The sequence below is a fragment of the Branchiostoma belcheri genome, unplaced genomic scaffold (genome assembly GCF_001625305.1).
Source record: "Branchiostoma belcheri isolate BF01 breed outbred unplaced genomic scaffold, Haploidv18h27 scaffold1, whole genome shotgun sequence".
In the NCBI taxonomy this organism is placed as follows: domain Eukaryota; kingdom Metazoa; phylum Chordata; class Leptocardii; order Amphioxiformes; family Branchiostomatidae; genus Branchiostoma; species Branchiostoma belcheri.
Genome location: NW_017802379.1, coordinates 5,049,285 through 5,062,601, shown reverse-complemented (window position 1 = coordinate 5,062,601; position 13,317 = coordinate 5,049,285). Strand labels below are relative to the sequence as shown.

General features: G+C 41.9%; 3 protein-coding genes across 4 annotated transcripts in view; 2 read left to right on the top strand and 1 right to left on the bottom strand.

Moving 5' to 3' along the window:
• The first annotated feature begins 9 nt into the window (after positions 1–9).
• Positions 10–2,285, top strand: LOC109464843 (E3 ubiquitin-protein ligase TRIM71-like). Its single transcript, XM_019761929.1, has 3 exons — positions 10–1,153; positions 1,336–1,504; positions 1,858–2,285. Exons 1-3 carry the CDS (start codon positions 10–12, stop codon positions 2,123–2,125), a joined length of 1,581 nt encoding a protein of 526 aa, XP_019617488.1. The 3' UTR covers positions 2,126–2,285.
• Position 2,286: 1 nt separating this feature from the next.
• Positions 2,287–9,805, bottom strand: LOC109464819 (peroxisomal acyl-coenzyme A oxidase 3-like). Its single transcript, XM_019761895.1, has 16 exons — positions 9,435–9,805; positions 8,805–9,035; positions 7,357–7,431; positions 6,969–7,058; positions 6,571–6,803; positions 6,302–6,398; positions 5,966–6,151; positions 5,653–5,775; positions 5,439–5,559; positions 5,013–5,132; positions 4,743–4,853; positions 4,315–4,469; positions 3,785–3,920; positions 3,552–3,619; positions 3,198–3,284; positions 2,287–3,051 (listed from the first exon to the last, which is right to left on the bottom strand). Exons 1-16 carry the CDS (start codon positions 9,588–9,590, stop codon positions 2,935–2,937), a joined length of 2,106 nt encoding a protein of 701 aa, XP_019617454.1. The 5' UTR covers positions 9,591–9,805; the 3' UTR covers positions 2,287–2,934.
• Positions 9,806–10,028: 223 nt separating this feature from the next.
• LOC109464829 (serine/threonine-protein phosphatase alpha-2 isoform) overlaps positions 10,029–13,317 on the top strand; it is a 13,032-nt gene continuing 9,743 nt past the window's right edge. Inside the window, exons 1-2 of one of the 2 annotated variants that reach the window (XM_019761908.1) lie at positions 10,029–10,220; positions 12,976–12,999. In XM_019761908.1, the coding sequence (XP_019617467.1) occupies positions 10,166–10,220; positions 12,976–12,999 (79 nt within the window). In that variant the 5' untranslated portion in view covers positions 10,029–10,165. The remainder of the gene's footprint in view (positions 10,221–12,975; positions 13,000–13,317) is intronic. The other variant, XM_019761917.1, reaches the window with a different exon arrangement.

Here is a 13,317-nt window from a genome sequence, read left to right as displayed (position 1 = left end):
GGACACAAGATGGCGGACAGGTGTACAGTTCACGGTCACGAAGAACTCAAGTTCTTCTGCACGATGTGTGACACGTTCGTCTGCTCGGAGTGCCTGCTCGACCGCCACAACGGCCACAACATGGTCCGTCTGACAGACGCAGTGGTACAGGGAAGGAACGCGGAGGACAAGGGAAGGAAAGTAGCAGACGCCATGGCCAGAAATCTAGAAACCCTGAACCAAAGGGGAGAGGAGATGGAAAGGCAAAGAGTTGATGTGGAAACCCAGATAACCACAGCTGCAGCAAGACTGGTGGACAACATCGAAAGAGAGAAAGTCGCTCTCATAAACCAGGTGCGCGAGATTTATAACGAAGAAACGAGAAGGATGGGAGAATGTGGTAAGGAGCTCGAGTCAAGGCTTTCTGACGTAATAGCTGCCCTTGACCAGCTGCAAATCACAGGTCACTCGCAAGGTGAAGCCGCCGCCGCGTCGTCCCCAGCGTTGAGCAAGTTGGCACAGCTGATAAATGAAGTGAAAGAGCCAACTTTACCACCACCAACCGTCATCAACTTCGAACCACAGAAGAACGATAAAGTGAGCCATCTCCTTGGAAAGGTATCAACTAGGAAGAGAGCTGTGGCCGAAGAGAAGCCCATCACAACCAGTACGGGTGCGGCTTCCCCAAGACAGTTTCCCAGAACGTCACCTAGAGCGGCGCCTCCAAATTCGTCAGGATTCAAAAGTGCAAAGGAGCCCAAATCTCCGAGGACGCACGTAGCACCAAAGAACACCTCAACTATAGGGAGCGGCCAATTGGTCAGTCCGTTAAAAATCGCCTATACTAGCGATGACAGAGTCTTTGTTTTGGACAGAGATGGTGGTGGCAGCGTTAAAGTCTTGAACATGAATGGCTTCGCCATCAAAAGTTTCCCTCTAAAGTTAGCCGACAGCAAGAAGTACGAAGTCGGGGAAGGAGGGCTGTTTGTGAACGGGGGAGGACAGGTGGTTTTTGTGGGGTTCGCGCGCCCCCTGTCGGGTTCGCTGGGGGACTACATGGACGTGATGTGCCGCTACCAGGAGGACGGGAAGCTGCTCCACCGCGTGGAGCTGCAGCTGAGCTCCAAGCAGGCGTGGGATGCGGCGGAGATCTCTGACGGGAAAATCGCCGTAGGTGAGCCGCGTTTCATGTTACATCAGACACATTTTTGGCGACGCTTCAGTGATGGAGCCGATAGTATAGCAGTAACGTTACATGTACTGCGATTGAGTTGAAAATGTTCTAAAAATTCCATGCACACGTTATGGACCAAAAATCAGACTCAAGCTACAATACAGCTTCTGTTCTGTTTTTAGCCCTTGACTGGATGATCAGCATCATTGATGAGGCAGGACAAGAGTTATCATCCTTCTCCACAAGCGTGCCCGACTTCTGCTGTCTGGCATACAACAAGGCGGCGGGAGACCAGCTGGTCATCTCCAGGTTTCACGACCACTTTGTGGAAGTGTACTCACTGGATGGACGGTGAGAGACACCTGTCAGTCAGGGACAGTACTAGATGATCTTGTTCCTTGTGTTTAACATTGATTGCATAGCCTATGTCTCACAATCTCTTGCTGTTAGGGACTTCTTCTCTTTAGGGGCTTGACCAATGGAAGGGTTACTGGAAGCATGTCATCTAGTCAGGCTAATTCATTCCATGCTGACTAAAATAAACGTGTGATTTTTACTTTTATGCCATACAAGAAACAGTGTATGTACTTTTGATACTCCTATTGGTAACATTACAGGGACCTATCTGCAATCTATGATACTTAATGAAAACAAGGTTATGAAATTCAATATGCTATAACATTTTTTTGTGTTTTTTTTACAAGAGTTTGCTTCCAGTTTGGAGCTGAAGGTTCTGGAGAGGGAGAGTTCATGGGGCCCCTGGGTGTGTGTGTCAACAAAAACGGCCACATCCTCATAGCTGACTGGAGCAACAGGCGCGTGCAGATGTTTGACCAGAAAGGACGGTGGTTGAAGCACGTGGCCACGTCCCGCGAGGGCCTGGAGGAGCCGAGAGCTGCAGTACAGACACCAGACGGCAGGGTGCTGGTCAGCGACACCAAGAAAAACTGTGTCTTTGTCTTCACATTTTGATCCAGTTTATTGCTATGTCTGCATGTGATACAACTTGATCAAATATTCAAAATGTGAGGGTCCATGGTTCCAACAGTGTGATGTGTTGTTTAGGCCAAGGCTCCTAACTTAAACAGTTTTTGCCTAGACCATACTTGATACATGTCGAGATGCATATTTGTTTATGTCTCAGAGGCCTTCAACTTGTAGTTACTGTAGTAATGAGTGGTGTGTTGTCACTGCAGTGAAATATCTTATCAATTGACACCTGGTTACATCAAAAATAGCAGATTCAGACACATTCCATAAATTAATATTCAACATATCAAGGGGTTGTCACTCCTGCATTGATATCTGACATCAATGTCACTATTACAAGCAATACATTACAACAGAAATAGGAACAATTGATCATATGTTAACATGGTAGAACATTTGAAACTGAATCACAAAGTCATTTTTGCTCAGATTCCTCCTTAAAAATTGTTAAGAATTACTTTAAGAGATGGAAGAGGGGCACTGATATGGATGCAAGTTGTCTTTAATTTTCACACAATAGTTTTTCATCCCCCTCATAATTATTATTCCTGAGAAATTTGAGAAAGAAGCCATTGAACTGCTTGGACCAGCATTAGAATAATGTATGACTATAACATATATATTTGCATTGCAAACATTATCAAGGGTTATCTCTCTCAGATAGTTAACATTTTTAGATTAGTCATAATCTCTCCTCACCAACCAGTGGCAGGATATTCATATGAACCAAGATGGCACCCAAGCTAGTCTGTGATGACCATGAACTGTTAGCTGCTCCAGACATGGTGATGTTACATCTTGCTCTTGACTGACCCGATGACAGGTTTGTCCATGAAGTCCCTCCACCAGGATGGGCGCTCCAGGACCCTGGGAGCACTCAGCATTGAGGTCCACAGGTTCTTGTATATCTGTAAACAAACAATGCTTGTTGACAAACAAGCTTGTACATATACAAGGAAATACATTCCTTGTGTCATCCATAAAAAGAACACAACATAAGGGTTAATACATTGCTTGAATAAAAATTAGAGACAAGATTGTGAGCATAACCCACCTGACCATCTGACAGGCCGATAGGTGAGTTGAGGATAAAGTCTGGAGGCGCGACGACGTCCACCAGTGAGACAGCATCGTTCTTCAGCTGAAGCAATACAAAGACTTTTCATGTTAGTCACATATTTCATGACTTCATTGGAGCACCAAGTACACCTTATACTAGTATCTTGAAAAAAAATCATGTACATCTTGAAAAAGAATTGCAAAGGAATGTGCTGCAAGCATATACAGTAAGTACTCTTTCTGGACATATTCTAAATGAGGTAGTCAAATCAATTGTATGGCTGTATGTTTTGAATATGCAAATTAATATGCAAGTCTGAATGTCAAAAGAAGTAAAAAGTTGTTTTACCTGCTCACAGAGGTGCAGTATGGCATCTCTCACCCAGGCAACAGACTTGGCCTCCTTAAAGTAACCACCTGGACAGAAATCAAGATTTTCATTCAGTTGCAGGCTACTTGCAATATTAGAAGCTACATGTACTTGAAAAGGCATCACGCCTTATGTCAGTTGAGGATTACAAAAGAAACGGAGACAGGCTCCAATTTTTTGACAATTCTTATTACAAACAACTAAGTACCTACCCTGGTAGAGGGTGGCACAGTGTTTCTCCAGTGCCCACAGACCGTACAGACAACACAGCTGCTGTAAGACAGGCCTGAGGCTGGCAGGGGTGGTCTCATCGTGGGACAGCTGGTAGAACCTGTCCACCACTGTGTGCTGTGGAAGGAAGAGCCAATAGAAAAGACATTTCAACTGTTCAACTTGCCAAAGCAGGCAGTATTATGATTCATTTAAACAAAGGCCTCCTTACAAGATTTCAGTAGTAGTAAGACAAGAAGAAGAAATAAGAAATTTCAGACTTTTGGAAAGTATGAAACCCTCAGGTGTTGGACCTCTAATTCCTGCTGGCTCTTGGCCAGATTCTGCATGTCAATCTTCTCTTCACCCAAGTGCTGTCAACCTACTCTGTCCAGACAGCGAGATGCAAAAACCACTATAATGGTAAAAGACAGTTCTAAGTCTGACAATAATTGGTCCTTGTAAGCATATAACATATGCACACATCAACAGGATTAACACATTCCCTGAGAGAAAAGACATAACTTCTTACCTCCAGGAAGGCTATGGACAGGGACCTGCAGTAGTACACCTGACTGTCGTTCCTTGCTGAGAATGGATCCTTGCCCTTCGACTTCAAACCTGACAACTTCTTAAAACTCTGGTCCAGAAGGTAACATGTCAGCCACTTGTAGGCATCAACAGCAACTGAGAATTGAATTTCATAAATGCATGAATAAATGGTAAAAGTAGTCCCAGAGCCTTTTTCGGCCTATGCCATGTCTGGGGCATGGTATTGGAAGGCGGAGCCCATCCCTCTCCTTCTACCTCTTTTACCTCCCTAACCAAAGTCAGGTACCCATTTTACACCTGGGTGGAGTGAGGAAAGTGATGTCAAATGCCTTGCCAGTAGCATATAATTACATACAAACAAATTTCATACACAATAAACAACAATAATGATAATACACAGTCCAATACCTTTAGGATCCAAACAGTCCTGCATAGAAGAGGCAGGGAAGGTTGACTTGATGATGGCTGGAAAGTCACTCAGGAAATCCACAGAGTGAAGGGGAGAACTTATTGTTCCATCTGATAGAGAAATACAAAACATGACATGGAAAATGAGGAGCAGTGGATAGAAAAGTAAAACAAAATGAACGACAATGAAGGTTATACATCCAGGTAGAACATTATCTAATATACAACCCTGATTGACATTCATCTGCATAACATCATCTTCAGTTTTACCTTTCAGTTTGCTGACCAGCCCTAACAGGTAGTTGCTGGTTTGCTGGAGCAGGACGTTGTTGTCTCCCTCATACGTGCAGTTTGGGTCATTGTCATTCCTGATGTCACCCAGTCGGTTCACTGAACAGGAAAACAGAGTAGGTAAATCCTTCTTGTGCCTTGTAAGCAGAGATGACTGCTGACGAACAAGAAGACCATATATTTTACTAGATGAAATCGAAAACTTCTGACTTCTGGGAAGTATTTCATGTTTTCATGACCTTCAAGTTCACCCCATTTCCTGTGTCTGACCTTTGACCTTGCATTCTGCCTATCAATCTTTTGCCATCAACATACTCTGTCTGGACAAACAGATACACAAACCCACAGCTCAGCAACGCAAAACAATACTTCCATACCCAGAAGTAACGATGGTAGAACATGTACCTGCCAGGTAGCCATGCCCTCCGCAGGCCTCTCTACACTCCTGTACAGCATCTCTGGCCGTCCAGGTGGACAGGGGCTTTCCAGCACTGGACAGGGCGTGGATCTCTCTGCCAAGGGCATCCTGGTGGGAGGGGGGGAGTAAAGTCCTTAGTATGCTTATCAGTACTGATATTTTTAAAGTTATTTGTAATGGTGAAGTAATAGAAGTGCTGACCTGTCTCTCACTCTTGTCCTTCATCATGACTCCCAGTCTGAGCTGGATGAAGTCCATGTACAGGGTCCTGCTGAAATGGTCCAGGGCATAGGTGGCAGCAACGTATGGCAGAAGCCTCCATTGCTGAAATAATCAATGACCACATTACCAGACTTAAAATCACTCATATCTCATCCTTGTTACTTCACAAAGAGCCATACTAGTATTTTGCACACATGGTGTATTCAACACGATCATAAGTGCATCAAAAGTTCCACCCCTGTGGTCTTGCCAAAAAGGCAGTCGTACACAAGATTGTGATGTTCACACCCACCTGCATCTGGTACTCCAGTACAGGAATTTCCTCCTTACTCCCAGGTGGGCCGAACTGTCTGCGTGCTGCAGAGTAGCGTACAGCGATGGGCAGGCAGAGCTTCAGGTTACACACCGCCATGCTGGTGATCCCAACCCTCCCACCAGACAGGGCACCCAGCGATGCACCAAACCTCTTGTTTGGGTCCTACAAATGGGAGAATTTCTTGTTTAGTCAATGGACATCATCTTTCCTGACCACTCTTTTCTTGTTCATCTCTTGTGTTCGAGAAGGCCATCTTACATGAATAGGTGATGTTTAACGGCAACCTTGAGGTGACCTTGGAAAGTTTCCTACCTTGTACGGGGTGACATACTTCCCGTCTAGGGTGACATCACCAGTTCTGTTCAGGAGACTTTCTCTGGGAATCCACACTTTGTTGAAGGCAACAAACCTAAAGTGAAGCCAAAATAATAAAATATAATGAATGTAGAAAAAGACTACAGGCACCATTTTGCCAATCATAACATCACAAACTCAGCATAACTTGATAGGTTAAAAAGACTTTGCATTAGAGTAAAGGTACTTCAAGGTACATGTATAAAACAATACATGGACAAACTTACCCATTGTCCAAGCCGTTTTGTCCCAGTTTCTTGCCCATATCTCCTACCATCACCCCCGGCATGGCTTTCAGTGTCCTGGTGTTCCGTACTTGAACCACGAAGGAGTGGAGCCCGTGGTTCGTGCCATCAGGAGTTATGAGCTGTGCGTACAGGACGGTGTGGGTAGCCATCTTCCCCAGGTTTCCTATCCAGCACTTCGTGGCTTCAAAATCAGGGGTGTTGACGATGAAGCCCTGGGGAGGGGGGCAAAGGGAACTTGTAACTAGCCTGACTTCTAGCAGCCCTTCCACTGGTCAGGCGCCTAGAGCTAGAAGTTTGATGACCAACACCTTACTTATGACACTGTTTAATGTAATACATGTTCATGTAGTTCCAAGAAAGGTGTGATATTGACTCACCTGTGTTGATGGGTCATATGTAGCAGTGGTCCTCATAGCCCTGGTGTTTGTGCCGTGACTTAGTTCTGTCAGGGAAAAACATCCCATCACCTTGACAATAGGACAATAAAATCTGGTGTCAAGTATTATATTTACTGTAAATCCTATTATACATACTTGCAGTGGTTTTATTTTTGCAGTTTACATGGTAACCCTCCAATGCAAATTCTACTGCAACTTGCTACATAATGTCACATACCACAGGGTGCCCGCTACAGCACCAGTTACCATGGTGACAGACGGCTGATCCTGGTCATTGGGCTAATGTGCCGGTATTTGGAGAAGAAGAAGAAACAGAGCAAAAACAATGTTCACCTTCTGCGAAGGTAAACGTAAAAATCAAACAAACCTCAGTATTCACAGACTTGTTGGCCACCTCCTCATGTCTCTTAGAACCAGAAGCCTTGATGGTGGTGTTGAACATCTTAAGGGGGAAAAGACAGGTAAAAGATTAAAATTTTGATCATTGTCATTACAACATGGGGAATATTCAATATCCCATATTCAAATTCTTTCATATTCTAAGGGACCAAAAATTGGCCAGGTGGTCCTTTTGTAGAGGTATGTGGTGATTTGTTCTGGTTTGACTGCACATGTAACTCCACGTGTCTTTCACTACATAGGCAAAGCCATCCATGTCCTATATATAATCTTGATGCTAATTAATCTACCAGTGTCTGGCGCTTCATAAGGTGAATCTTGATTGATTTTTAAGGCACTGTCACGTTGCCAAGGCATGTGAATCAATCATGAGACCCTGACCTGGTTTGCACATACGGAATAACACTCATGCATCAATTTTCTCTAAAAGCAAATATTGAACACCCATCTACTATAACAACTTAACTTGCTCCAAAATGATCAGTAGAGCTCATGCTATGATACACTATATGACACTACATTAAACAAAACTGAATAGAACATCTTTCCCATAGTGTCACAAGCAAGGTGGCTGTCTGTGCATGTGTGCCAGAGGATCCTTGGCCCACTTTTAGAAACGTGATTTATCATCATGTATAGACATGATGTCTGGTAGTGTTATCATATACATGATTTGTGTCCTTTTAGTCTGAAAATTCTGGGTCAGGGACAAACTACTGGTCCTGTGCTGGTGCATGTGAGAGTTGTTGTTCATGTACATTTGGGGAAACCTTAGCTGATGCCAGCAGTCTTCATACCCATATATTAGATGTTTAAAAGCAGCAGGGGCTTTGCCAGATGGGAAATATCATGTCAGTCAGTCCAGGGATTGATATCAGTTATTTGTTGCTCCTTCTGTTATATATAATTACATGTATATAATTTAATCTTTAAGTCATTTATTGGTTTATTTTTGAGTTGTTGTAAACTTGCCACTGTCATTGTGACCTAGATAAATGTAAGCCAAAAATACTAGTACATACATACTTGACAGATGGTGCAGTCAGGGTGCTCTCTTCATATGCAGAATTTGCAATTTGAAGAAGACAACACTGCTCAATCAGACGTTTTTCAAATATACAATATCTGTGTGTGTATGTTAAAATTTTGTTGTGGGCTTCTGTATAATTCTAAATTTTTGTGCATTCCATTTTTGAATTTTTTTTTTTCTTTCTTGCATATCTGCATCAGTTAGGGATTGTTGTGACGATTTTATTCATAAAGTCAAGTCAGTGCAGTGTGGCCTTACCAGAATTGCATGCCACTTTATGTACTGGTAGCTGCACAAGACAGCAGAACACAAACAAGAATGATTTCTTTCAGATTGAAACATCATTCTTAGTCACTGATCATTTATAAAACCTAACACGAGTCTACCTGCTTGTTTAAGGAGTATTTAGCAGACAGCGACCAATCGTACATCCCGATACAGTCGCCGATGACGATCCCCTTCATCGGGTTCTCCATCACGTCCTCGTCGTGCAGGAAGTCGTACTCCAGGAACCGCTTGTGGCGCCGGAAGGTCAGCTCACGCTGCTGGTCCAAGGTCAAGTCTTCGGAAGGGTGGGCGAAGGCGGGATCTTCCTCCAGCTTTGTCCAAACATATTTCTGGAAAAGAAAACTTCAGAATAATTCCATTGACTTTATTTATCTATTTATTGAGATTTACCACATTTGTGGAACCGAAGGATTGACATAACACTAGTACAGGTGACTATCACGTTTTCAAAATGTCAACCCGGAGACCAGACTGCATTGAAGGTTTGAACTATTCACACCACGAAGGTCACTTCTACTCTTTTCCATGAGTGTGGTGGGTGGACACTAAAGATATCACCTCACCTCACCGGTCCCATAGCAGTGATATAGAGATACAGGAGTTTCATAATTTTCCAAACTACATTGTGTAATGTACCACACTGGTGTACCTTGTACCTTGTTCCAAAAGTTAGTCATAATGCCATTTGTGTAATAGTATCGTTATATATTATTATATAGCTTTGACACCTTAAACTTGACCATATCTTCTCCTTCCAGAAACACCTTCATCTCCTTCCAGTTGAAGGATGCTTTCTTCCTGTAGATGTCCAAAGGGCCTGGAAGAAAGTCGGGCAAAAGTTCATCTTCTGCTTGCAAGTCCTCTCTCTGATCCTGTGACAGCATTTTCTCCTTATTTTATTAAGACATTTACTGAACGACGAAGAAGAATTTTTTCGTTCTCAACATACAAAAGTTAAAACGAGTTTTTGATCCTTTTAAAATCGCTTTGATGAAAGATAAAAGTTTGGAGAAGTGGACGTGCAAGTTCCAGGTTCCAGCTGAGAGTACAAAGGTCACTAAAGCCAGGTCAAAGGTGAGAGGTAACCCCTATTACCTTTTCACTTCCAGAGGAAAAGTAGTTCACAGCAATTCCTTGGTAAAGAAAGAGTTTTTTTGTCCTAAGTTCATCTAGTCGGTAGTTTAACAAAGCTAATTGCAAGTTAGTAATCAGAATTTCTGTATTTGATGTATTTATCAGCGATATTTGGTCATCTTTGAGCCTAGTTACATCACGCACGCCTTTCAACACCGCCTTGTCCTGTTTTGTGCCCCTCCGCCATCCTAACGGCCGCCATTTGTAATTTGAATTGACCCGGCTGACCATTGGATTGAATCCGTCGGCATCCTCCCTTAAAGGGCGAAAAAGAAAGGATTTATCATCAAAAATAGAAAGATAAGAAGACAAACGTTGAACTTCGATGGCAAGTACAGACCAACTCAACATCGATAGCATCATAGCCCGGCTTTTGGAAGGTAGGTCTGATACCGGTATCCAAATCTCTTCGCCATTTTTGTAGCAGAGGAAATTACGTATGTTGAGGTGCGCGATAAAAGCCATGTTAGCAATTACCCTGTTTATGGTTTAACTTCTCGCCACCGAAGATATCTTTATTGTGTATTTTGAAGATAGGCCTCTGTATTGAAACGCTAACTTTGACCGAGTCTCGGTTTTGTCGCATTTGTTTCCGTATGTTTGTCAACCGGTGCCGGTCGGTCACTAAGGGGTACTACTATTCGGGGGGATAAAAATATAACGTATCATCCCGGCCAAACGAAAACTGTTGTAGCTGTTTCCGTGCACGTAGTCCATTTTGATAGCCATAACGAGTAGAATACCGACTGAAATTATTTCATATTTTCATATCTCAAAACTCCCGGCTTTCATTTTTTGGCCCTGTAAGGGGGAGGGGGGCGCTTTTTGTTGTGGGCTACCCCTCCCAAAACACCCCAAGTACTGTCATTTTTGTGCATAGCGATTTCCATTTTCATGTTTTTGTCTCTTATTGAATTTAATCGGGTTATGAAACTAACAGTATGAGCGAATCCCTTGCTGTGTAAGAAGTGGGCGTTGTAAAGCCGGTTCGGTAATGTCGGCTTTCCTGACAAAGCTGTTATAAAGGGGAAGGCCACAACTCAAAAATCCACCTGTGAACTCGAATATATTCTAGGCCATGTTTTTGCGTTTCCATAATTTGATTTCTATTGATTTTGCTCAGGAACAGTTGCCAGGTGGTTATAATTTTTTTGGCATGGTTAACTCAAACCACACCAAAAGTCTGGCCAAAAGCTATAGTACCTTCATTTGCATGGATACTTGGAAGGCCCATGGAAAAAACAGAAAACCTCCTGGTTAATATCCCACATGTAGATAGATTATGACTGTTCCAGAAAAAATCCAGTAGAGTTAGTACTAGGGATTGGGAAAATGTTGAAACCATTCCCATCATGTTAAAATTTGTACTTCGAGTTACTGTTGAATGCTGTAAACAGTCACTCCATTTAATATTATATGTACACAAAACATGCCCAGGGTCAAAAATTGAGGTCGAGATATTAGTTATTGCATCATATCTTAATAATGGTCAGATCAGCAACAACTCAACTGCTCTTGACATTTTAGTTAAACCAGGACTACATGTACATTTAATTTGTATTCACACAAAGAAAGAACGACAAACTGAAATAGAAATAGTCTAATAGTATTATTAAGATCTTGTAGACATGTTTCTGGCTATAGTTAGTGAAAAATCATTTATGTAATACCATGGCACATTGAACTTTGAAGGTAGGTTTTAAACAATGGGTGGTCATTTACCTCAGCTATGTCTGGTCAAAGTCCAGCAATGTTTTACAGTCTTTCTGGCAGACTTACATAACAACAATTCATCTCAAGGAGTACAAACATGTTTTTGCTGAAACCACAGTTTACTTTTCATGAAGGACAAACGTTCCTTTAGTTTTCAGGGTTGGCTTACACAGATGATATGATTTAAAAAAAAACAAAACATTTTTATTATACCACAAGCAGCTGTTACCATTACACATATGAGTCAGTGTCTAGGATATGTGTGAATTGTCGAGCATCAGACAATACACATGATTACCAAGGGAAATACACCTATTGTTAGAACAGGAAGTGATGTAATAAAGCACAGCAGGTAGACAGTGGTATTTATGAGAATTCCCTATTTTGTTGTTGTTGAAAGAGTCATGTTCAATATGCCCTTTCAGTGTTCGAAATACCTGCCTGCAGTCTGCAATCTGCAGATAGATTTTCAAGATTGCAGAAGAAAAAATTATACAATCTGCAATTTTGCAGAAGGAAAAATAGGCTCCAGATTCATTAGCTTTCAATTTAGCAAACTAAAACTTCCAGGCCCCAGGGACAGACTGTTCTGAAACAACAGAAGCTTCTTCACTAATTTGCATCATCCTTGTCTTGACTTGTCTAACTTTTGTTTCCTTTTGGACTTCCAAAAAATTGTCTTCACTAATTTGCATATCAATCCATAGTTCATGCTTATAAACCTGAAATTCTCCTGCAGTCTAGTAATGCTACTGTACAGATTTACAAAGCTATATATGATGTAAAAAGGAATTACTGTTTTGAGAAGGTTGTAGTATGGAGGCTTGTGTATTTGCAGAAAGGTTGTAATATGGAGGCTTGTGTATTTGCAGAAAGTATTTCCAAATTGCAGAACAAAATTTTGACTCTTCTGCAATATTGCAGAGTACTGAAAAAAAGTATTTCGACCACTGCCTTTACTTGCTATGTTTTCCTTTAGTTTGGGATGAATGATAAGAGTTTCTGTTTGACTTAAATACTGTATAAATTTTCAGTCATTATAAGTTTTCTTGGCATGATGGACCATCATGCGTATATGGTTGGGATTGGGGGAAAAACTGTAATTTTCTGGTGCCCACTAAACATTTACACAGTACACATTTGATAGTCAAAGAAACTCTAATCCTGCTAGATTCCTAGAACTAACGGATGATATCAAAGAGTTATACATGTTCATGTATTTGAATGTACAAAGCATGCCATTGACCGAATCAACCCCAAATCAGAGAAGGTCTACATGTAACTACTGTCTGTAATGCTATTATATGCCAAAACCAGTGTCTAGATCTTTTGAACACCTGTTATATTACTTTGCAGTCGTTGTACAAAACCCTCTCATTTCCTGCTTTTTGTTGAAATATGAAATCCTTTCACTTTGTTCAGCGCGGACTAATGCAGATTTACAAAGTAAGTAGTATCCTTTTAGATTTTCCAGTTCTATGTTTTTCCTGTCGTGTTGGTAAAGTTTTCTACGTGATCAATTTAAGGCCAGGTGCAGGTATTCACAGATCCCCCAGAAATAGAAGAAAATAGTTTCGTAGTTACTTTGTTACAAATTTATTTGTAATGGGAATCCTTCTGCATGCATGAATTGTATATCCAAGTGCAATTTCCCCTCTAGACCTTGTATGATTTGTTTAATGGCATACAAATAGTAACAAGTTAAGCCGTTGCCAAGGACATTGCATTCCCCCAGACCTTTGTTTTGACGTATTCTTCGGACGT